Here is a 22,518-nt window from a genome sequence, read left to right as displayed (position 1 = left end):
TCTAATGTTTCTTTTAAATAATGCCAGATCTGGTCCTATCTGCACTACCGAAACCAGCTCAAGCAAGTTCAGGTGCATAAAGATACAATGAAGAGGCTAGACCTGAGCAAACAATAGTCTACCCTGCACGCTATGTAACCAGTGGGGCAACAAAACTAAAAGACTTTTCCAAAAAAAAATAAATGGGAAGTACGAAAGGCATGATTGGAATTCAGAATAGAAACGCAACTGAAAACTTTGAACAAAGGTATGAACTAGCATAAATTATTGACTTCATTGCGTTACCAATCTGAATAATAATAATAACATACATGTCCCAGTCTACATCTTCATTTATAAGCCCCTATACTCTATCAACATCTTAAGCTAGCCATGAGGGCACCAATAACGTTGAGGAGCTGTGGCTTGATTCTAATGGTTTTGTGTATTCTATGGATACCTTCAAGGGTATCATCGTCTGAAAACAAGGTGACCCCAATTTATGACCCAGGGGATATAGAGCAGAGGTTTGAAGACTGGCTGGCCCGATATGGCAGAGAATATGAGACGAATGGTCACTGTGTTTTGGAATATACCAATCTAATGTTCAGTTCATTGACTACATCAATTCTCAAAACTTATCCTTCAGGCTCACTGACAACAAATTTGCAGACCTAACAAATGAAGAGTTCAAATTTACCTACCTGGGTTTTCAGAGTAATAGACATACAGCTAAAAAGATAAACAACGGTGCGGGGTGCGAAAATAGCACAGAGTTGCCAGCTGCAGTAGATTGGAGGAAGAAAGGTGCTGTGACTCCTATCAAGGATCAAGGTCAATGTGGTATGAGTTTTTCTCATTCAAGTTCATTTAATTGCTAATTGTCAGTTCTTATCTCAAATCATTTTCAATAAGAACAGCTGATGCTAGTTTCTTTCCAACACAGGAAGTTGTTGGGCTTTCTCTGCAGTGGCAGCTGTGGAAGGCATCAACAAAATCAAGACAGGAAAATTAGTATCTCTGTCAGAACAAGAGCTCATGGAATGTGACGTTAGCAGTGATACCCAGGGCTGTGAAGGCGGAGACATGAAGATAACATTTCAATACATCAAAAAGATTGGTGGAATCACAACCGAAAATGACTACCCTTACAAAGGAAAAGACGGCACCTGTCAGAAAAAGAAAACTAGGGACCATGCAGTGAAAATAAGTGGTTATGAAGCAGTACCTGCCAATAATTAGAATAGAGTACAAGCTGCAGTTGCCCAGCAACCTGTCTCTGTTGCAATTGACGCTGGTAATTTTGAATTTCAACTCTATTCCAGTGGTATATTCAGTGGCTCCTGTGCGGATCAACTCAACCATGGAGTAGCAGCAGTTGGTTATGGTGAATCTAGGGGTAGAGAATATTGGCTTGTGAAAAACTCTTGGGGCAGAGACTGGGGTGAATCAGCTACATAAGGATGAGACGTGGTTCTGGAAATAAGAAAGGTATCTGTGGCATTGCCATGGAGCCCAGCTATCCAGTCAAGTAGTAGGCAGTCCTTTAAGTGTATCAACCAGATCCAAATTGTAACATGATGGATGTTAGCTTAACAAGATGCTTCATGATGCTGTTTACATATGTAATTCAAAGAAAAGATGTTATTGGAAAGCTGAACTTATTAATAATTGAGATTCACTGGAAGCATGCTACTGCAAATGTGTGGCTAAAGCATAAGTGGGCGACAACTACGCCATATATGGAATAGAGATGACAAAATGGTCCTTGAGGGATAATAAGTTTTCGATGCACAGTTATTGTTTCTAACTCGACATCCCCAGCTTTTGTTCTGTATTCCCTAGTAATCTAAACATACTATCGTCTTCTTTGTCTGTGATTTAAAGAGAGAAAAAAAGGATTTACATTTTGGAAAATTGAGACAGTATGCCTTGTTTATGTGCTGGATGTTTGTCAATATATAAATAAACAAAAAAAAATTGAGTGCAGCGGTTAAAGAAAAAAAAGAAACATGCTTTTTTGGAGAGAGAAATAGTTTCGGGAATTGCATTGCATATTTAATTAAAAATTAAATGATAGATCAATTATTATTTCATTTTTTAATATTTTAATATTAATTAGATTTTTATCTTGAAATAAATCGAGGTTTATATATTTCATTAAAGCAACTATATTCTACAGTAACGCCCGAACATTGCTCTCAAAAGTTGTCTTTGCAACAAATTTTATGCATATCTTCCTTTATATCAGCAAATCTTAGATTTTCTTCTTCGTCTTTTTTCTTTTCTGTGAAATTGAGAAACTAAGATTGATTACGTCCCATCTCCTGCCCTTACAGCTTAAACAAATGCACAAGAGCAAAATTTGGAATTAAAATTGAAGGTGAATCAACAAAAGCTTCATGACAATTCAGATTTTAAACAGAGTATGACATCAAGCTGAAGAAAGATAGGAACCCAGTCAACTAATTAAGTCACATTAATCTCACTTGGGTGCCCTTCAAAAACAGAGTGGAAAAGATGCAGGATGGGGAAACTACAAACTGATGCATAGATTCATTTCATTTTATTTTATTTTAGAGAATATTGGTTCTGATTTGCATTTAATCAAACAAAAAAAAAGGATAATTAAACTATTTGCCTTGAGCTACAGCTTGGAGCTGTATAATGCAGGCAATGAGGCAAAATAATAGCCCACTGATAGGAGGTTGGGGGCACTATTCCTCCAGAAATAATCTCAACTACTAACCAATGGATACTTGTGGTATATAGAATCACACCCCTGAGCAAACAACATCAACAATGTGGATTCTGTGAGAGAAAGGAACATGAACGAACTCCAATACCTACCACTAGTGATTTGGGACAGAGAAGAAGTGAAATAAAGGGGAACACCATAGAATTTCTAAATTCAAATTCATCTACAAATAGAGAAGCTAATTATGTGAGTTTAGCATTATTCTGTCAGCAGAATTTTGAATTGCAACAAATAGAAAACTTGCATTGAACACTTCTTAACTACCAAAATCCAACCCCGATATCCATATGATCATGCAATTGGCATGATTCATCAAGAAATAACAAATAATGCTTCAGTCTGTATATAGGAACTATAAGTAAATACAAAATTATGCATTGGTAACAACACGCACCAGTAAGTTTCAACTCCATCGCCCTCTTGTCCATTTTGTGAGAGAATGACCGAACGGCCGCCATGGATTAGCTGTCTCGAGGTGATAAAATGTTGGTGCTGCTAACAAAAAGAAAAACTGAAGTCTATATGAGCCATCACAGAAGATGCACAAGTTCAGTTCTCTAAGAAGCCTCAGTATCAAACACCAAAAAAGAAACTATGAACTTAATGCTGCAAATCTTTCTCTCACAGTACAAGCAAGCTTCCATTCACCAGCATCAATCAATCCCTCAACTACCTTTTGCCTCACCTTGATATAAGGTATAAACCCTTTCTCTGTCATTCCCATCACAACTTTCGCGGCCAAAAAAAAATCTTTACACTCCAAACATCCCTCAACTACCAACTCATAACTCTCAAACCCAACACCGTACCCTTCCTTCTCCAGGAACTCAATCATCTCACCAGCTTTCCTCATCTCTCTATTCGCCCTCAACGCTGCCAATACTTTCACCACTACTCCCTGCCTAGGACACAATCTCATTCTCACCACCATTTCCTTCATCATCTCAATTGCATCGTCACATTTTCTAACTCTACACATGGCACCAATAACAATCCCATAACTTTCCCAATCAGGAAAACAACCCACTTGTTTCATACCCTTCAAGACTTTCACTGCCTCGATCAACTGATCAACATTACATAAAGACAACACAATATAATTACACAAACCACAATCAGGATTATACCCAATAGACTTCATTTCCATTAGAATGTCACCAACTGACTGACCTTCACGCCGGCGATCAAGCCAAGCAGAAGAGAGAGAAACATGTGTTTGAGGCACAGGTAAGCACCCAGAACGAAGAGTGCATTGGATTATAGCAAGAGAAAGAGAGAAAAGATTGGAATTTTTAAGGGTATATGAGAGAAGAGAGCTATAAACGATAGAGTTTCGAAAGCGGGGTCTAATGGGGATCAAAGATTGGATGATTTCATCAATGACTTGAGTCCTGAGATTAAAAGGGAAGGTAGAGAGGAAAGAAAAAGGACTTGGGATGTTGTTAGATTGTTTAAAGGAGTCGAAAAGGTCAGGGAATTTTGAGTAGGATTTGCATTCAACTGCTGCTTTGAGGGTTTCTTCAAGTGGTGTATGTGAGGTAGAGAGTGTACGAAACTGAAGGAGGATTTTACTGTAAGGAAGAAGAGATTTGCTCAGCTTTGTTGCTAGATTTGTCATCTGTAAATGAATCAAAATAATGATTCAAACTGAAATAAAATTAAATCTCGACATGGGAATATTATCAAACAGGTTGTGGCCGTGGGCATGAAAAACAAGCAGTGGACCCGCTAAGGGTTTTCAGCCGGCGAAACATTGCCACAAGACACTCTATTATAGACATTATGTCAAATCAGTCCCTGCAGAAATAATTTGGTTAAATCAACTCTTGCACTTCCAATGTTGCACTTGTCAATACATTATGTTCAATAATCTATGATAAAGTTTGGCTTTGTGGTAACGATTATTTTTTAAAATATTTTTTATTTAGAAATATATTATAATAATATTTTTTTTTTATTTTTGATATAAACACATCAAAACGATCTAAAAACACACAGAAAATTAATTTAAAAAAAAATAAATTAATTTTTTTAAAAAACATAGTTAAATCGCAAAAACAAATATTATTTAACTCCCCATTAGGTTGACAACACGCTATTAATTGGAAAATATTTGTAAGCAAAAACTTCAATCAAACACAAAATAATAAAGATTTATCATTGATAAATACCTTATATTTTTCTCAAATTTATTTTTGATATTTAGTTTTGGGATTAGAATCCTTATCATTAATATTTGTTTGTGTTCATTTTTTGGAAAAAAGTAGAAGTTAAATATCAAAATTAAATCCAATAATTTTTTCCCAATACTACTAAATATTAATCCATATTATTCCAATATCATTATAAATAAATAAAAATTAATAAAATATTTACTCGTGTCAACATTAATGTCATTTTTTTTTTGTGTGTTGACAACAAGTTTTATTACAAATGTTACAAAAAAAAAATCTATATTCAAGTAATTTTTGTAAATAGTTTAATGCATGATTTTATATATTAACAAAAAAAAACATGTGTATTCAAGCAATTTTGCAAAGAATCACTTGCTAAGATGATATAAATATTCAAGTATTCATGATTTTATTTACCAACTTGAACTTGAAATTGAAATTAGAATTTAATAATGTAAAAGTAGACATACGAAAAAGAAAATATATATAAAATAACTTATTCTTTTAATTTTTGTTGTCATAATATTACTAAAATTCTAACAATGGGTATGAAATTGATTAATTTCCGAATTTAAGCACTTAAATGAAATCATATGTATAGTTTAATGACTGATTTGTAGTTTTCCTTAAATTAAAACCCCTCATGGGACAAACAAAACCCAAGAAAAATCTAAGCTAAAATGCAGAAGCAAGCCCAACCTAGCTAGTAGAGACAGCAGAACTGCCAAAGACAACAGTAGAAACACAGAGTAGCCATGGCCACAGAGCTTGAAGAACTAGTGGGCTTTCTGTCTTCTCCTTCCCCGCCTGTAAGAGTCTCTCTGCTCTTTCCTTTTCTTTCTTTCATGGGGTTTTTTTTTTTCTTTGATGTATATTAATTAGTGGAATAAAAATATTTATAGGTGAAGAAGGCAGCTGTTGAAATTGTTCGAGACTTAACTGGGTCTGAAGATGGGTTACTGTCTCTTTCCAAGTATGCCAGTACTGTGCTTCCATCATTATCTCAGCTACTTAAGGAAAAAAAGGTCGCTAATATCAATTATCATTTACAAATTACAAAAGTTACATGATTTGATAATTTTCTTGAATGTAACATTGCTGTTAATAATCCCGTCGGATTGGCCTAGTGGTTATTGGGTAAGGACTTACTTGAGTTGTCCGGTTTAGGCATATGTTTTGAGTTTCATTCATAGTGCTGTTAAGTGCGTGCATTTCCATGTTGGAAGATTCTAAGTGCAGTTGTGAAAGTGGGACTGCATTTACCCCCGCATTCTCAAGAGCAGCTGGCCTCAATTGTGCGGGGATTGCAAAGATGATGGCATGATGCACCTAGCAAAGTCTTACATTAGTAGGGTTATCATAGGTTTGTGTTTATATATTGGCCTGAGAAAAGAATAAACTTTGGATTAATGGAATTTTATCTAATATGTTTCAGGAGGTTTCTGAACCTGCAGCAGAAGCTCTTATAAATCTTTCACTCAACTCGAATTTAGCTGCAAAGATGGTTGAAATGGGAATGATTAAAACAGCAATGGATGTATTGTATAAACCAGATAGTAGCATAACTCGTTTGTTGGTGATGCTACTAGTTAACCTCACTCAATTGGATTCTGGAATTGTGTCCTTGCTTCAGGTACTTTTCAGCAAAAAAATTTAAATTGTATTTCTTGATTTTGGAAATTAACGGCTCTCATAACGGCTCTTCATTACACTTCCTGGAGAGATGAGTGTTTTGTTTCCCATGATCACCATATAAAAAATAGTAACAAGAAATGGTTGTAACTTCACTTGCTTATTAGATTGAGGATGAGAAAATGCAAGGACTATTCGTTATGAAGCTGGTGAGATCATTTGGTAGATCCTCTGATGAAACGAGAGGTTTGTTTTGCTTCTTATCAACTTGAGTTTATTATATGATTCAGTATGTATCCAAATTTAAAGTCATATAGTCACATGTTACTTATCAAATTGAGTTCTAGCAATACACTTAATTGGTGTATAGCATACTTAAAAAATTGATAGCGAAGTTGTTTTTCTTTAGCTTATCCATCTATTCTGTGGCTTCATGTCTTTTATATTATGCATACTTTTTGTATGCTACAATGTTTTTTTGGGAACTTAATGCCATGTGTATGGCAGATGATCCATTTGATCATGTTGGTTCAATTCTTGTGAACATTTCAAAGAAAGAAGCTGGAAGGAAGATGTTACTAGACTCTAAGAGAGGGTTGCTGAAGCAGATTCTCCGCCAATTTGATTCAACAAGTCCATTACGGAAGAAAGGGGTATGCATAAATTATTAATTCTAACTGCTAAGGTTTCTTCTAGAGTTCTCTTCAACATTTTAGGTATCTGTTTATGCAAGAAAAATGTATGGGATGAATTTTGCAAGCAATTTCTGATATGTGGATGTATTTTGGTCCAAGTCCTCCATTTCTTTGTTCTTCTAATAATGATGAATTACTCTAAATTTGAATTCTATCTGGCCAATTCTACAGATTTGTTCAAGTGACCTGGTATTATATGTGTCTGAATTTTTGTGCTCTTTGGGATCCATTTTTAGGAGAAATGCTACAATATAGCCCTTTATTTTCTATAGATATTTATCAACCTTTTCTTCTTTTGGCGTATTTAAATATTTCTTTTTGTTCAAGAACTTCTGCATCTAGATGTATTAGCCAATGGTAGCAAATTGTTCCATCCTTCTAGTGCTGATCCTCTTTTTATTGTTGTTCTCTGTTGCTGCTGCCGCCCCTATTGATGAGTTTAGGATGTAAGAAAAAGATTTCCAATACCTTAGGACGGGTTTGAGATTGGTAATACTTAAAGTGCTTAAATTCAATTTCCAATAGAAGTATTTTTGTAGGTACCCTATCTGTTGCCTTCTTAGTTCAGGGTGACCTTGAATGGCTGAACGCAACCAAGATAAATAGAGTCAAACTTCATTGCTTAGTGGGATTGCTTTTTCTTACAGGTCTCTGGAACACTCCGCAACTGTTGTTTTGAAGCTGAGAATCAACTTCAGAATTTTCTTTTGATATCTGAGTTTCTTTGGCCAGCTCTACTTCTTCCTGTTGCTGGTAAAAAGGTACCTATGTTACCTCTGTCTTGATCTTATAGAGTTTGTCACTCATTTAAGTTCTATGCTTCAATAAAACACTAGTGTAGAGTGATGCATGCTTTTTCATAAGTAATTAAGTTTTATATCATGTTTCAACCATAGAATAGAATAGGGAGGAAAACCAGAAAAGAAGGTAATTAAATTTTATTTCATGTTTCAACCATAGTGTTGGGAGAGAGTGCGAGGGGAACCAAAAAATAGTTGTTAGTTGAAGCACATAACCCACAAGATGTTTCAATTTCTAAGCACATCACCCACGAAATAGTTTTATGCTATTATCCATTCAGTTTGAAAATATAAGTTCATGCTCATAATTACATGGCTAAAGGCAGCATTATAGCAGTTGACAACAAATGATCTATATCCTCTACAGCATATCTACACATGCAAAACTAGTTGACGTTTTGAATTCCCTTGTGATATGGATTTTCTATGAGCTATCCATTATAAAACACCTCTCTTTGGGATGCTAATGTGCCAAATATTTTCATATAGTGTAGAAAGAGATTTAACATCAAACTTGCCACACCCTTGAGGTCCAACACATGTCTTTGTCACTGGATTCTCGAGAATAGGAACCATTGAAGTACTAAAAAAAGCTCCCACTGTCTCTAATTTGCAATCTTGTGTCCAACAAATAAGTTGAGAGATGCATGATAGCAAATTGTTAATAATAGTCATCATGCATGTAAATATGTTTATGTATATAGTTCTCAGCCTATATTGATCCCAATTTTTCTGTCTGCCCTGTTTCTTGTTCTAGTATATTGAAAAAGCTCATGAACTCTTTTTTTCATTAATCTGGTTTGTCTTCCCAGATATATAGTGAACAAGACACATCAAAAATGCCTCTTGAGCTTGGCAGTGCACTCTCAATTGAGCGTGAACCATGGGATGATCCTGAAATTCGTGTTGAAGCATTGGAATCTATTTACTTGATCATAGTACAGGTAAAATTACAGGCATTCTGTTTCTCCTTTTCTGACAGGAAGTGTGCAGGTCAAATTTTGTTTAGGTGTTACCATTCAATGAGCAAGAAGACTTTGAATAGGTCAAAAATTTCAAAAACAAACTATGGAGCCTCACATTAGACCCTATTGGACGGCTGGCTTTAGATTTAAACAACTTTTCAATTAGTTGTCTGGCCACACAGTTGTAGACAAATCTGGCATGACTTGGTTATTTCCTTGCTTTTAAGTCGATATTTTTTAGGTAAATTAGCAAGAATGGCCCTTAGGTATAGTAACTTATAATCTCCACCATCCAATTTATGTAAAAACTCGTGTTCAGATAAAATTAATACAGTTTCCTTTTCCTTGTATTTTCTTTTTGTTTTTTTCCTTTTTTTTGTTTTGGTTTTTAATCAGAGAAATCAGTTTTTGGTGTTTTATTATGCTCTTATCAGCTTAGTTCTTGTGCATCCTTCCATAACATTGCAGGAGGCAGGTCTAAGAGCCTTATGGTCTGTGAATGGACCACGTATATTACAAGTTGGATACGAAGATGAGGAAGATCCTAAAGTAATGGAAGCATATGAACGAGTTGGCTCGTTGGTATGTCAATCCTCGTTAGTGCTTTTACTGCAGTGTTTTCTTCTGTTTGTTTTTTTGCGTCTTATTCCGACTATTCAATTTGCAGCTGGTTCATGGCTGTGGGACAGAGGAACCCTCCACTGAGACATCAAAATGATAGTCGGTTTGTGTAAGATCTGAATCAAATTGGTATCAGGCTGATTTTTGCTGTCATCTGCCAGCGGACTGGAAAATGTTACCTATAGTGTTCATTGAACTCGAGCTATTTTTGGTGATGTAGGTGTCCAGGATAATATGCTTGTAGTCTGTTAGAGAACAGTTCCTATAAAATTATATAAAAAAAAAAAAGCCAGAAAAGCAGGTATCTGGTGATCTATATTAGAAACTGCGGTACTCGTGGTTTGCTTCTTTTAGTGAATAAAGGAATCCTTCTGTTAAAGTTAAAATTCCAGAAAAAAGAAAGTTATGTAAACGTCTTATTTTAACCAATATATGTTTTGCATCACAATATTATATCAATTTATTTTGTTCACTCAGAGAGTCTTGATGTGTGGAAAGGATGATATGTTTGGCTCATAGTTTATTAGATCATAGTGCATTTAGTACACATGTTTATTATTATTATTATGGGATCGTTCTTGCTGAGTAATAACTCCAGCGAACCAGCATTCCATGTCTCATCTAGGCCTCAGAAACTAGTGAAAATTCACTAGTTTCATGGCAGCGAAATAGCATATTTCAGGGGCAATTCATGGTAGATAAAAGCCAAAAAAAATTGAGGAAAAGGTGGAGCAAAAAATGTTGGAGTACAACTCCATCTATTAACAAGAGCCAAAGATAAGCCTAAATCCAGCATGCCTCTGCGTTCTCATTCAGAGGTGTATGCTACAAAATATGAAAAATCTTGAAGAGCATTCATGCTCAAGTCATTTCATTAACCAAAGCCTTTTAAACTTACCCGTGTTAAGTATATACAATGCATTAGATTGCTTGACATAACCCGTTATTTCCTCAATAACATATGCTCTCGTATATTTAGTGTAACTTATACATCAACCTCCATATCAAGTTCAAATCCTGTCAAGCTCGGTTGATGAATGTCTTGTATAAAGAAAAAATGCCCCTAGGCAAAGGCTGGTCTTGCAATAACAACTGGAACAAATCTATGGAACCTGCAATTGGTGATATGGGACCAAGGATAAATGCATAAACCATGATGTGGGAATTTAGAATTTTGAGATGCCAAGCAGAACAAAAGGTGCAGAAGAGCGAGCTTTACCAGAGACATTGGGGGGATGCTGCTGTTTTCTTCAATGGTAACGCCTTTTTTTGGATTTGATCCGCCGGTTGAATATTCTGTAAATCACTACACAGCCAAAGATAACCACCTGTAGGATGATTATCACCTTCAATCCTGGTAAGAATAAGTGCAAGCTCATTTATTATATTATTCTCATTACACTTTAATATAATATGTATATCATCGCTGCTTATACCTCTAGCCTTCTGTAATAATTCCTCCGAAATAAGTCCCTTTTTCGATTCTTTCAGATCAATACGTGAGATATAATTTCCAGCCCTGTACTCCAAATTTCCTCCCATGACGCAGGTGCGGGGGCAATTGATGCCACTATCATATTCATCACTTCCATCACAGCAATCTACAGGTTAATAATTCGATATTCACAGACATGAGAGCAAATCTAAGTTCCATTTAACCAGATGAAAAGGTAAACTTTAGATTAAAAGGTAAACTTCATATAGGATACATCAATGAGTATAAATGACTTGAACCAACCAGACCATTTGAGCCAAAATCAGTTATTAGCGAGACGAAAAAAAAAAAAAGAATTGAGGAGCAGTTACAATGCCATGAGAGTCGTACCATTACTATTCCATAACTCTAGTTGATCCTTTGATAAACCATGAAAAAATCGATGAGGTTCTAGGTAACAAGTCATCCAATTGCAGAAACCAGCACAGTAATCATGTTAAGTGCATTAATGAGGCAAGTAGACAATCAAAACAAATGATTCACTAGAATGCCTCCCAAAGTCGTAACTAGACAATCACAAATCAATGCAAGATGCTTAATCATTAACATGGGGTGAAAATATCTCGTATAGAAGCCGCAGGCAAATATCTGGATCGAGAAGGGAAGGGAAAGAAAGCAGTTCCTCTCCTTTTCTTACCGCAAATTTGATCATTTACACGGGATGAAAAAATAAAGTTAGGTGTACTTCCCGCATTCCGGCAATAAAATTTTCCTCTTGGGCAGGCTGAAGTTCCTGCATACAAATCAAAATCACAGCCAACATGACTGAGTGAGAAGGCATGGAATGCTAAGAGAATATAACCCATAATCAATAAACAAAACATGTCGGCGCATGCATAGTAAGGATGGAAGGAGAGGGATGGAAGAGTCACACATTCAATTTGTACAATCTGTATAATCATCCATGAAGTTGAGATAACAAGATATTGCACTGAACAAAGTGTCAAACTTCTTGAATTCCCACTGCAAATATGCAATATCGACACAAAGCAAAGATTTTAGACCCATCAACTAAAGGATCAAACTTTACCATTGTACAAGCATATGCCACACCACCATAGTAACAAAATCAAATCATATTTTCAAAGCTTCACAATTCAATTATGAGTCAGTAAGTCAAACCCCCATGGCAAATCCACTCTTCTCAATCAAAATAGTGCAAATGCAAAATAAAGTACTAACTTAATACCAGGCTCGTCGGTCCCATCAAGACAATCACAGAAATTATCATTAAGACGGTCTCTGCTGAATGACTTCGAACCATCCTTGCACTTTATGACCTGTGAACCAAAGTACTTCTCATCTGCACAAGTCATCAAACTTAGCATAAAAACAAAAAAAATCAAAACTTTACATGAAATTGACAATAATAAGAAAACTGAAGATCTGGGTTTTGAAGAGAAAAACAAAAAGGATATTTATATACAGAGAGAGAGGTACCTAAAGGGTGGATGCCCAGAAGAGGTGAAAAAGAGTGAACAGAGGGTACAAGGAAATACAAGGAGATGATAAAAGGAATCAAGTTGTTGGCATTAGTACAAAGGGGGGTTGCCTCCATGATTCTTGGAAGATTTTGAAGTTCAATTGGGGTTGCATTACAACATTATGGGCTGTGGCTTCTCCTGTCTAACTCTAACTTTTGAGGGAGTGGAAGTGAGTTTTGAACTTATGACTTCTTCAAGTCAAGCTTTTCGTCTTTTGCATTTGGAGTGTTGTTGTTTTTTTTTTTTTTTAATATATTTCATTTGTATTTATTTATTTATGTAAGGATTTATTGAGATTTTTATAATGTTTTTCCATCCCTCGATTTGCTTCTATGTTTACGTAAAAAAAAAACAAAAGAAAATATTTTCTATTTATTTTCCATTACTTAATAAAATATTCTGTAGAATTCAGTTTATGCTTCCACAACATGCAACAAATTCTGAGAAATTGCTTACATAGCTACTGAAAATCAAATATACTGTGATTTAATTGTTTGATTTCATTAGGATTTTAAGATAAGAGAAAAAAAAAATAAAGACAAATGCCTTAAAAAAAAACATTTGACCTACTAAAACTAATGATAAAAAAAAAAATCTTCCATATGGGCAAGAAGAGAATAGTCTTGAAACTGTGGGTAGAGATAAGCTAATTAAGTTAATTAGTTGCTAATCAAAATCACTTGATATATGCTTACCAGTTATATAATATATAATCAACTGCTGTTCTTGGATATATATATAGTAGAGAAAGTGGGATGAGACTGCCTATTTTCTTTCTAGATTTTTTTTCTCTTCTTTTTATCAGTTTTCAATAATGAGTAAAATACTCTATTTGGAACGTGGTTCCAAAAATTTATTTATTTTTATTAAAAATTAAATTTTTGTGTATTTTGAATCGTTTTGATGCGCTGATTTTAAAAATAATTTTTTAAAAAAATAAAAAATATATATTATTTTGATGCATTTTGGCACGAAAAACATTTTGAAAATCAACTTCAACCACACTCCCAAACAACGTAAAATAATTCACTATGATATTAAAAATCAAAATAAAGATCATGTCAACTTTAATGTAATATATCAATTAATACATATAGTTTAATTAAGATCAAACAATAGGTTCTGACTCCTGAGAATTTCTATATTCTCAAAGACTTGGCAAAAAAAAAAGTGCATAAATCTGGTTTGATTTAAATCTCTCATTAATTAATGTTGTTTACATGAAAATAATCCATGTTTTTAAACATTAAAATATTAATAAAAAAACAGCACTCTTCTGAATTTCTATTTTATACATATATGTTTTTTTTACTAAAGATTAGAGAGGACGCAGGGAACAATGAGGAAATCTCTGCCTTCAGACAAGGTAGGAAAAGAAGCTAATTAAACTCTGCTGTCTTGGCCAGTTCAAGGTGGTTAGCTATGAATATTTATCCTCTTGTGTTCTCTTCTGCCCAAGCTTAGCAAGAAGGATCTATGGTCCATCTTCTTCTCCCATGAAGAGTGTGCTGTCCATTGGTCTGCCATTCAATGAACCAAATTGTCCTAAACACAAAAACACAGATGATATTATATCCCATTTTGAATCAGGGAAAAAAAATATCATAATGCAATGATAGAATCCTTTTGTGATTTGTGAACAGCCCATTCTAAGTAAAAGCATGTGATTAGATATATACGGAGCGTTTGGGAGTGCGGTAAAAGTTATTTTTTAAAGTATTTTTTGCTTAAAAATGCATCAAAATAATATTTTTTTAACTTATTTTTTATATCAGTATATCAAAATGATCCAAAATCACTAAAAAAAGATAATTTAAAGAAAAAAATTAAATTTTAACAAAAAACATGTTCGACCTCAATTCTAAATATATAGAATCGTAACTAAAATACATCAAAATAATTTTATCTTTTTATTTTTAATATCAGCATATCAAAACTATTAATTAAAACATTGAAGTTTTTCCAAGTAAAACAAAACTTAAGAACAAAAGTTACCGATCTATCAAACAGTTCTCAATATATTAAATTAATTAACAACGACTAAAAAGGAGGATAGAAGTGTAGAGTGTGAACTTTGAAAAGTGAGGAATTGGAAATTAACAAGGATAACATAATCTCTTGTTACTTTCAAGTTTCAATTACAAAACAATGTTCAGAAACATGGGTTACAAGTATTTAACTATGTTTTTGTTCTAGTGGTGCTTTTGATGAAGTTTTATCATGAAAGCTTGCTTACAATTGCAAGCGGTAAGAATCAAAATGTGACCAAATATTTGTTTTTTTCTCGAAGAATTAGTAACATAAAAGGTAAAGAAGTTCACAAACGCTTCAGGACTGCTTCACAAGGGATCACTCGCATGCATATGTCATCACTATGAAATTAATTAGTTAAACCCTAATGATTCCAGAGAGAAATATATGAGGATAAATTAACCACAAATGCATATTTCCTGATCAAGAAAATACTTGCTGACAGTAATTACACCAAATACCTGTGCGTGAGCACGCATGCAAGCGTACTCACTCGTGCTTACACGCATGTGTATAGATAGATAATTACCTGGATGGTAATATTGTTGTTGATTAAATCCATTGACCGAAAAGGGATGCGGCGGCGGCGAAGGCTGGATTGGAAGAAGAAGAGAGGTAGCATCTCTTTCTGGGTTTGATTTGTCTTGGCCGCGCACAAACTGCCAGGGATAACTATGTGGGACTGAATCAACCATCAAACTCGAATTGTCATGGCAATAATTTGCCACGTTATTGTTAGCCAATCCTCCTCCAATGCCGTTCCCCCTATTATTTATCCCATGAGTAGCATTCCATGCAAGTAGCAGAGGCTGTTTGTTATACGCTGCGCCGCCTTGTCGCTGCCTTAATATGTTTTGGTTTGGCAATGGTGTTTGCATTTTGTACAGCTCAAGTTCTTCCTGTATTTTCTTAAACTTTCCATAACAACCTAAAACGGGATCATCTTGTCTGCAAGAAGCCTCCCACACCAACGAGTCCGCCGTCTCCTTTTGTCTCTCTTTATCGACATCTTTCACTAATTTAATGACATTGCTAACACCAAAAACCTTATGGACAGCTTGAAACTCCTGCATTCTCTCCGCCGGAAAATATGGTGCCAATACGCAATCCTCCGCGCACCTCTTTCGCTGATGCTTGCACGATGCGCAAGCCTGATGCATCGCGACACGGTTGTTGCTGTCTCTACCTCTTTGCATCCTTAAAAACCAAACACTATATCAAGAAACCACACAAAAACAATAGCAGAGACGAACAATTCTTTTTCATGAAATTAACATGCGCATAGCATCAAAGAACGAAGAAATCAAACCAATCAACACATACCCTATTCACCAAAAGAACCAATACATGCCCTAGCACACTAACGAATAGAAATAAGGAAGGAAATCAAGCCTTACATGTAAAGAATTTTTATTTTTTTTGTCTGTGCGTGGGCTAAGTGAAACCGAGATGTTTGTATAAATATATAATACTATATGTTACACAAGAAGATGAAGAACAAATTGTAGTCTAATCTGCCTAGCTAGGGCACATGAAAAGATGGCAGGCCACCGTAAAAGAGACAAAGGGATGTAGTTTAGAGTGGTTGATTAGGGTTTAGGTAGCTCATATGAAGATTAAGAAGTATTAGTAAATACTAAACCTGTCGCAAAGGTAGTTTTATAATAGGTAATACAAATCTAAGCCTGTATTAGTCATCATGTGGCCATTTAAGAAATAATCTAGACATTCAAGGAAAGTGCATTATTCTTCAATGAGCCAACATGGGCTTATATTAAATAAATAGTTCATAACAGGAAAAAAAATAATTTCTGTACAAATTTGTTTTTAATTTCCAGTATTGCTTAATAGTACCGCGTGGCAAGACCCTCTTTGTCAATTATCATCATAATCATGAGTCCATAGTTATAAAATCTGATTGGTTAATTTGATGGGTTCACTCCGAACCAATCTCTTGGCACAGTAATATGAGACTAAAAGAATTAAAAATAAAAAAAAATCTAAATTTTTAATTGGCAACTACATCTAGTTAATTACCTAATTACTTTGATTTGCGAGCCGTAAAAAGAATTAAGAGAGAATTTTACCACAAAAGTGTCAGACAAAAAATTTGTGTTACCCTAGAGATATATATAGAGATTAGAGACTGAGAAGCAATTAAATTTGGATGGTATAGTTAGATTAATTAAAATAAAGTTTAAATGTTCATATTGTTATTCATAAAAGAAAATCTCCATTAACACTACTAGAATTCTTAGATTTATCAACGAAATTTTCTGTTGATATTTATACTATCATTCCGTCGGCAATGAATTTATCTATGGGCTCACTGATGAAAATGTTATGTCAGTAAAACTATCATCAGTAATTTTTGGTCTGTCGATGAGTCAATCGGTAATTTTATTACTGATGGATTTACTAATGAGAAAAGCGTGCCAAAAAAAGTTTTTATTCACTTTATTTTGTTAGTATTTTTTTTGGGAAGTTTATCATATAACCGACATAAATACCATGTGCAATTTTGTCGGTGATTAAATAGTGGTACAATGATATTTGCAGTAATTATTTTTCAACTCTTTGAAATATACCGACGAACTTAATCCGTCGATAATACCATCAGTAATTATTTAAAAATATTTTTTTAAAACATCTATTTAACAGAAGTAGAAAAATAGTAACACTCAACAATACTAAAAAAATAAACAATAGTAACAAATAAATAAATCAACTAAAAAATATTTTCACATAGCCTAGAAAACCTATTCTATAACCCATAATCCAACAACAAATAAATTAATTTAATTGAAATTGTACAAAAAATTAAAAAACAAATCCAACAAAATTGATCTCATATGAAAAAAAATATCCTACAACAACATTCATATAATTATTAAGAACAAATTTTTTTTTAAAAAAAATATAATGCAAAAAAAAAAACAAAACAAAATCTTACCTTAATTTAATTGCTAGTGAAGCTGAGAAGAAAAAAGAAAAAATAAATTCATAAAGTATGTTAATTAAAAAAAATTGAAAAGAGAAAAGAAAAAGAGATGAGAAGACATACCTGCAAGTGGAGGAGAAGAGAAGAGAAAGAAAGAAATGGATGTTGGTGTTTTTATAAAAAGGGAAGAGAGAAGAAGAAGAAGAAGAGGTGCGTCTGTTATGAAATGAGAGATTCTGGTCTTTTTATTGGGGTATTTTACCGACGGATAATTAAATATTAATATTTTTAACTATTCTGTTGGTGATTCTGTATGTAATATTTAATTTAAATTTTTAATTTAATCAAAAATTTTTAGAAACCCCCTAAATATTACCAATGATTTTTCAATCCGTCAGTGATTCTATTTGTAAATAATAGTAATTAACAATGCAATTGAGAAGTGAACAGTTTTAAAGCTCTCTGAAAAATACAGATGAAATTAATTGTTCGGTGATCCCATATGTAATTGACAATATGAACAGTACAATTGAGAAGTGAATAGTTCCAGAGCTCTCTGAAATATACTAACGAAATTAATTCGTCAATGATACCTTTTATAATTAACACAATGAATAGTGTCATGGAGAAGGGTAATAATTAATATCCTAAATATTACCAACGATTTTTCAATTCGTCAGTGATTCTATTTGTAAAGAATAGTAATTAATAGTGCAATTGAGAAGTGAACAGTTTTAAAGTTCTTTGAAAAATACAGATGGAATTAATCCTTCGGTGTTCCCGTATGTAATTGACAATATGAACAGTACAATTGAGAAGTGAATAGTTCCAGAGCTCCTTGAAATATACTAACGAAATTAATTCGTCGATGACACTCTTTATAATTAACACAATGAATAGTGTCATAGAGAAGGGAACAATTTACGAACGGGTTTACAGATGGATTTTACTGACGGGTTTAATATCATCAGTAATGACGTCTATATAAATGACACGTCATCATACCTTTTGTTTTATTTTTATTCTTTCTTTCCCCACTTAATTTCCTCGGTATATATCGAGGAAATAGTTTTGTCGGTGTTTGCAGACAGATAGAGTGAGGGAATATTTTGTTGGTAAAATTCACTGCAATCTATCGACGGAAACATTTTGTTGGTGTTTCTTTTTGTATTTACCAATTTTCTGGTAGTGTAGAAACATATTATTTATGATAAAATAAAATATATAGTTTGCTTAAAATAAACTTTATACTTGTAGCTTTTTAGATTATATTCGAGGATTTAAGGTAGGGAATTCGAAATAATAATACTTGGAATATTGCGATATCCATTAAGACAAATATGTATTATCAACGATTGAAAATTATTATTTTTTTTTTTAAAATCAAGATTATTTTTACTTTTACTCTTACTTTTTTAATCTTTCGCAAAGAGTACCAAGTTTTTCATCTAAAAAAGGCATGTCTCCATATTTTTTAAAATAGAATTTAATATACCTTACATGGGAAAAAAATCACTTCAATTTTCTAAAATTAATTAAGCAATATAACAACAATTTGCTTACCCAACATTTAGCTAAAACTTTTAAGTTTCTTACATAAGAAAAAATAGGCTGAAATCTCGAACTAATGCGAAAAAAATCTAACAATGAGATTCTCGGAGTTGTTGGATAATTAAATTTTTTAAATCAAGTTTTCAAGGCTAGTCTTGTTACCTGAGTAACACATCAAATTAATATATTTGTACTTGAAAATGTAGTAATTATTTTTAAGAATTTGTTTATTTGAAAATATATTAAAATAATATATATTTTTTTATTTTTTAAAAATTATTTTTAATATTAAAATATCAAAACGATATCAAAATATTAAAAAAATAATTTTAAACCCAATTTAATTTTTTTTTTTACCCAAATAGAAAGTACAATGCTGAAAATAGCTATAGAACACTTGTCACCTACCATGTATTAAACAACATCAAACATTACATATTCCCCCAGTTCAAAATTCAATCCCCACACACGCATGAAATTATGTATTTTTTTTTTTTAGTTTCTTTGAATAGTTCATCCATAATCAAATCAGATACATGCAAATCCGTGGTAGAAGAGACCAAGATTTTACCATTAAAATCTTGGATCATAAGGGACAAAGTCACTTGCCATCCAGTTCAAATTAAAACAATCACTGGATAATTGGGCAAGCATTTCTCATGTGATAAATCTCTCCATAATTAGTTGATGCTTGTATCACAATTTTCTTAATTATGCCATGGAAAATGTTATTTGTTTATCAAAAGTAAGCTTTAGAGTGCAAATGCATGCTAGTGACCAGCCCATTGTCACACTTTGTTATAAATTTGTCCACTAATAATGGTGACACCCACAAAAAGGTGGCTCTCTCCTCTACTTTCTGCTCCGTTACCCTGCTGTGCATTGATTTCTCCATACAATCGAGCTGAAGCTCTCACACATAAGAGTCATGGACGAATCATTCAATCAAGAGACGAAGTGTCTAAAGATCGACTTGGTGGCATGGAGGCCCCGTGCCTCCATAGGCCACTGACTCCATAGGACTTGCTTTTTCACTTGGGGTTTTGTATCCTACTCTAATTCCTACATTCATGATAATAATTTGTCTAGCTAAGCAATGTGTGTATATTTTTCCATAGTATTCATGATTCAATATAACTCCCTTGTCCAACACTTAACCAACTAACACTAGCACCAAACACTCCCTTTGTTAGTGTCTTTAGCCCTCGGCCTTCCCCTTAAAGAAACAGAAAGCCATTTGTGCAATCATGGTGAAAGCAAAGAAAGTCCAGCTAAAGTTGGGTAGTGCTGCTTAGTTGCTCAACCTTATTAAAAGCCTACCTCACCTTACTCTCCCCTCCATTCCTATTCAAATTTCAAACCCAACACAGCATATCCCCTCTCTCTTATTCTTTCGAGTCTTTTTGGATATTTGTGAAAGGTAGGTAAAAGATACATACTCCTTGATTATACCCTTTACCTTCCTGTATGAATGGAATAAGTGGGTGAAGAAAACAAGGAGATCAGGTAGCTAGTCCCAGAAAATGAGCACAGCTAGGTTCATCAAGTGTGTCACTGTTGGGGATGGAGCTGTTGGCAAGACATGCATGCTCATCTCTTACACTAGCAACACCTTCCCTACTGTAAGGATTAAACATTATTATTATGCCTCATGCTTCTTCTTCTTCTTCTTCATCTTTTCCTATCATGAAGAAGGGACTTCACACTTGTAATTATGATGTTTTAATTTCCATGTTTCGTGTTGTGATTATACCTTTTTGGTGTTGTTTTGATAGGATTATGTGCCTACAGTGTTTGACAACTTCAGTGCTAATGTGGTGGTTGATGGCAGCACAGTTAACCTTGGATTATGGGACACTGCAGGTTAGTTTGCTTTGTTTTCTGGGGTTTAATTCTTGTAGCTGCCATTAACTTTCCAAGCAGAGAACAAGAGACTACTAAACTATTCTGAAGATCTCTGAAAACAGGTGGTACTAAAGTCTATTCAATTTGTGTATTCAGGACAGGAGGATTATAACAGGTTGAGGCCTCTGAGTTATAGAGGTGCTGATGTGTTCTTATTGGCGTTTTCTCTAATCAGCAAAGCTAGCTATGAGAACATTGCCAAGAAGGTTTGATTTACCATTGTCAATTCTGTTTTGCACGTTTGGATGATTGAGTTTGATTCTTAAAAAAAAAACAATTTTTTAATTTGGTTTTTCTCTTTAATTTTATCATTTTTTTGGTCCCAGTGGATTTCTGAACTAAGGCATTATGCCCCAACTGTGCCAGTCGTGCTTGTGGGAACCAAACTTGGTAAGATCAATTTTAGTACCTTTTATGTTTTTTTCTTTTCTCATGTTGGATTTAATGTCAGAAAGATGTAATGGACTGCAGATTTACGAAACGATAAGCAATATTTGATAGATCATCCCGGCGCTACACCAATCACAACTGCTCAGGCAAGTTGCATACAAACTGGTTTTCTTTCTTGCAACCAATTGAACAAAAATACGTGTTTTTTCCACACTTCATGAATCAACTCGACAATTTTCACTTTGAGCAGGGGGAGGAACTAAAGAAGATGATTGGTGCTGCTGTCTACATAGAGTGCAGCTCCAAGACTCAGCAGGTTAGCCCACCTACTACGATTTCTAGATAACTGTTGTGTTAGCCTTTTCTAGATATAGTACAAAGAGAAGAAATGTCTCTAGCTAACATTTCTATACGAATTATGAATAGAGCCATACTCTAACTACATCAAATTGATGAAAAGTCAGAGAATAAGTCTATTATCCAACAACTCAAGATTCCCGTATCACTTGTCTTTGATTTTCCTCTCACTTCTCAGCCATCAATCTGGCCTTAATTAAAATTCAGTTAGAAGTCATTTTCCTTGCACTCACAGCCCAACAGACTCAGTAAGTTATAATTAATGCCAATTATTTGCTTTTCGGTCTAGGAACAACAACTTTACACTGCTTCATAGGCCAATGTTTCCAGATTTTAGCAGGTAGCCGCTTGTAGGACTACTAATAATTGATAGCTTTAACTGTAGCTTAACTTAATGTTGTATGTCTGATTCCCAGAATGTGAAAGCTGTCTTTGATGCTGCAATCAAGGTTGTTTTGCAGCCTCCGAGGCCAAAGAAAAGGAGACAGAAGCGTAGGCCACCATGTGTGTTTCTCTAAATCAAATTTCAGCTATCAGTTTCTTCCATGTGAAATGAAATCTTCATGACTCTGCCAAGTCATGAGCCTGTATGACTTGGTAGAGTCATCATAGAATTTCTGTTTGCCAGTTCTCTCTGGGCCTCTATTGCTTTCTTGTAATGCAACATGTTCCTATCAAGTATTACTATTTCTGCTTTCATGTATTGGATGGTAAAATTTGTGCATCAAAACACTATATAA

At 34.0% G+C, this 22,518-nt stretch overlaps 6 protein-coding genes across 10 annotated transcripts; 3 read left to right on the top strand and 3 right to left on the bottom strand.

Annotated features, from left to right (window-relative positions):
* Window positions 1-234: 234 nt before the first annotated feature.
* LOC18104563 (pentatricopeptide repeat-containing protein At1g06270) lies at window positions 235-4,500 on the bottom strand. 3 transcript variants are annotated; one of them, XR_008057161.1, is made up of 2 exons: window positions 3,132-4,500; window positions 235-1,592 (listed from the first exon to the last, which is right to left on the bottom strand). XR_008057161.1 is itself a non-coding variant. In XM_006376348.3 (1 exon), exon 1 carries the CDS (start codon window positions 4,353-4,355, stop codon window positions 3,330-3,332), a length of 1,026 nt encoding a protein of 341 aa, XP_006376410.2. In that variant the 5' UTR covers window positions 4,356-4,500; the 3' UTR covers window positions 2,960-3,329. The 3 variants fall into 3 exon arrangements, 1 of the variants encoding a protein (XP_006376410.2); XR_008057162.1 differs by having other exon boundaries at window positions 235-1,523; XM_006376348.3 differs by lacking the exon at window positions 235-1,592 and having other exon boundaries at window positions 2,960-4,500.
* Window positions 373-1,666, top strand: LOC112323780 (ervatamin-B). Its single transcript, XM_024583157.2, is given in 4 exon segments — window positions 373-541; window positions 544-822; window positions 926-1,429; window positions 1,432-1,666. Coding segments are annotated over 4 exon segments (1,035 nt in total). The 3' UTR covers window positions 1,515-1,666.
* Window positions 4,501-5,569: 1,069 nt separating the features above from the next.
* On the top strand, window positions 5,570-10,100 carry LOC112323909 (uncharacterized). Its single transcript, XM_024584162.2, has 9 exons — window positions 5,570-5,720; window positions 5,814-5,936; window positions 6,347-6,544; window positions 6,711-6,789; window positions 7,051-7,196; window positions 7,886-7,999; window positions 8,851-8,982; window positions 9,472-9,585; window positions 9,671-10,100. Exons 1-9 carry the CDS (start codon window positions 5,667-5,669, stop codon window positions 9,719-9,721), a joined length of 1,011 nt encoding a protein of 336 aa, XP_024439930.2. The 5' UTR covers window positions 5,570-5,666; the 3' UTR covers window positions 9,722-10,100.
* A 251-nt stretch (window positions 10,101-10,351) lies between these two features.
* On the bottom strand, window positions 10,352-12,813 carry LOC18104562 (glucosidase 2 subunit beta). 2 transcript variants are annotated; one of them, XM_024584163.2, is made up of 7 exons: window positions 12,560-12,813; window positions 12,309-12,422; window positions 11,757-11,852; window positions 11,450-11,509; window positions 11,061-11,225; window positions 10,844-10,978; window positions 10,352-10,736 (listed from the first exon to the last, which is right to left on the bottom strand). In XM_024584163.2, the coding sequence occupies exons 1-6, from the start codon at window positions 12,675-12,677 to the stop codon at window positions 10,875-10,877; spliced, it is 657 nt and encodes a 218-aa protein (XP_024439931.1). In that variant the 5' UTR covers window positions 12,678-12,813; the 3' UTR covers window positions 10,352-10,736; window positions 10,844-10,874. The 2 variants fall into 2 exon arrangements, with proteins under 2 accessions (XP_024439931.1, XP_006376409.1); XM_006376347.3 differs by lacking the exon at window positions 11,450-11,509 and having other exon boundaries at window positions 12,560-12,810.
* A 974-nt stretch (window positions 12,814-13,787) lies between these two features.
* Window positions 13,788-16,119, bottom strand: LOC18104561 (LOB domain-containing protein 2). The gene is made up of 3 exons (XM_024583183.2): window positions 15,958-16,119; window positions 15,164-15,831; window positions 13,788-14,148 (listed from the first exon to the last, which is right to left on the bottom strand). The coding sequence occupies exons 2-3, from the start codon at window positions 15,828-15,830 to the stop codon at window positions 14,078-14,080; spliced, it is 738 nt and encodes a 245-aa protein (XP_024438951.2). The 5' UTR covers window position 15,831; window positions 15,958-16,119; the 3' UTR covers window positions 13,788-14,077.
* Window positions 16,120-20,263: 4,144 nt separating this feature from the next.
* Window positions 20,264-22,477, top strand: LOC18104560 (rac-like GTP-binding protein RAC2). 2 transcript variants are annotated; one of them, XM_006376345.3, is made up of 7 exons: window positions 20,264-20,748; window positions 20,902-20,989; window positions 21,128-21,237; window positions 21,358-21,421; window positions 21,503-21,567; window positions 21,672-21,737; window positions 22,068-22,115. In XM_006376345.3, the coding sequence occupies exons 1-7, from the start codon at window positions 20,650-20,652 to the stop codon at window positions 22,092-22,094; spliced, it is 519 nt and encodes a 172-aa protein (XP_006376407.2). In that variant the 5' UTR covers window positions 20,264-20,649; the 3' UTR covers window positions 22,095-22,115. The 2 variants fall into 2 exon arrangements, with proteins under 2 accessions (XP_006376407.2, XP_006376405.1); XM_006376343.3 differs by lacking the exon at window positions 22,068-22,115 and adding an exon at window positions 22,195-22,477 and having other exon boundaries at window positions 20,272-20,748.
* Window positions 22,478-22,518: the final 41 nt, after the last annotated feature.

Source organism: Populus trichocarpa, chromosome 13, assembly GCF_000002775.5.
Source record: "Populus trichocarpa isolate Nisqually-1 chromosome 13, P.trichocarpa_v4.1, whole genome shotgun sequence".
Lineage (NCBI taxonomy): Eukaryota > Viridiplantae > Streptophyta > Magnoliopsida > Malpighiales > Salicaceae > Populus > Populus trichocarpa.
The sequence above is the reverse complement of the archived record's forward strand: the minus strand, read 5'-3'. Positions and strand labels throughout refer to the sequence as shown.

What these genes read in the sequence shown, in the direction of transcription:
- LOC18104563 (XM_006376348.3), bottom strand. Translation starts at nt 4,355, where the DNA reads ATGACAAATCTAGCAACAAAGCTGAGCAAATCTCTTCTTCCTTACAGT.
- LOC112323909 (XM_024584162.2), top strand. Translation starts at nt 5,667, where the DNA reads ATGGCCACAGAGCTTGAAGAACTAGTGGGCTTTCTGTCTTCTCCTTCC. An exon ending in AGCTACTTAAGGAAAAAAAG is followed by an intron (nt 5,937 to 6,346) that starts GTCGCTAATATC and finishes AATATGTTTCAG; the next exon opens with GAGGTTTCTGAACCTGCAGC. An exon ending in ATCCTCTGATGAAACGAGAG is followed by an intron (nt 6,790 to 7,050) that starts GTTTGTTTTGCT and finishes TGTGTATGGCAG; the next exon opens with ATGATCCATTTGATCATGTT.
- LOC18104562 (XM_024584163.2), bottom strand. Translation starts at nt 12,677, where the DNA reads ATGGAGGCAACCCCCCTTTGTACTAATGCCAACAACTTGATTCCTTTT. An exon ending in TGTAAATGATCAAATTTGCG is followed by an intron (nt 11,510 to 11,756) that starts GTAAGAAAAGGA and finishes CTTGTTACCTAG; the next exon opens with AACCTCATCGATTTTTTCAT. An exon ending in AGAGTTATGGAATAGTAATG is followed by an intron (nt 11,226 to 11,449) that starts GTACGACTCTCA and finishes ATTAACCTGTAG; the next exon opens with ATTGCTGTGATGGAAGTGAT.
- LOC18104561 (XM_024583183.2), bottom strand. Translation starts at nt 15,830, where the DNA reads ATGCAAAGAGGTAGAGACAGCAACAACCGTGTCGCGATGCATCAGGCT. An exon ending in ACAACAATATTACCATCCAG is followed by an intron (nt 14,149 to 15,163) that starts GTAATTATCTAT and finishes TTTTGTGTTTAG; the next exon opens with GACAATTTGGTTCATTGAAT.
- LOC18104560 (XM_006376343.3), top strand. Translation starts at nt 20,650, where the DNA reads ATGAGCACAGCTAGGTTCATCAAGTGTGTCACTGTTGGGGATGGAGCT. An exon ending in TGGATTATGGGACACTGCAG is followed by an intron (nt 20,990 to 21,127) that starts GTTAGTTTGCTT and finishes TTGTGTATTCAG; the next exon opens with GACAGGAGGATTATAACAGG. An exon ending in GCAGCTCCAAGACTCAGCAG is followed by an intron (nt 21,738 to 22,194) that starts GTTAGCCCACCT and finishes TCTGATTCCCAG; the next exon opens with AATGTGAAAGCTGTCTTTGA.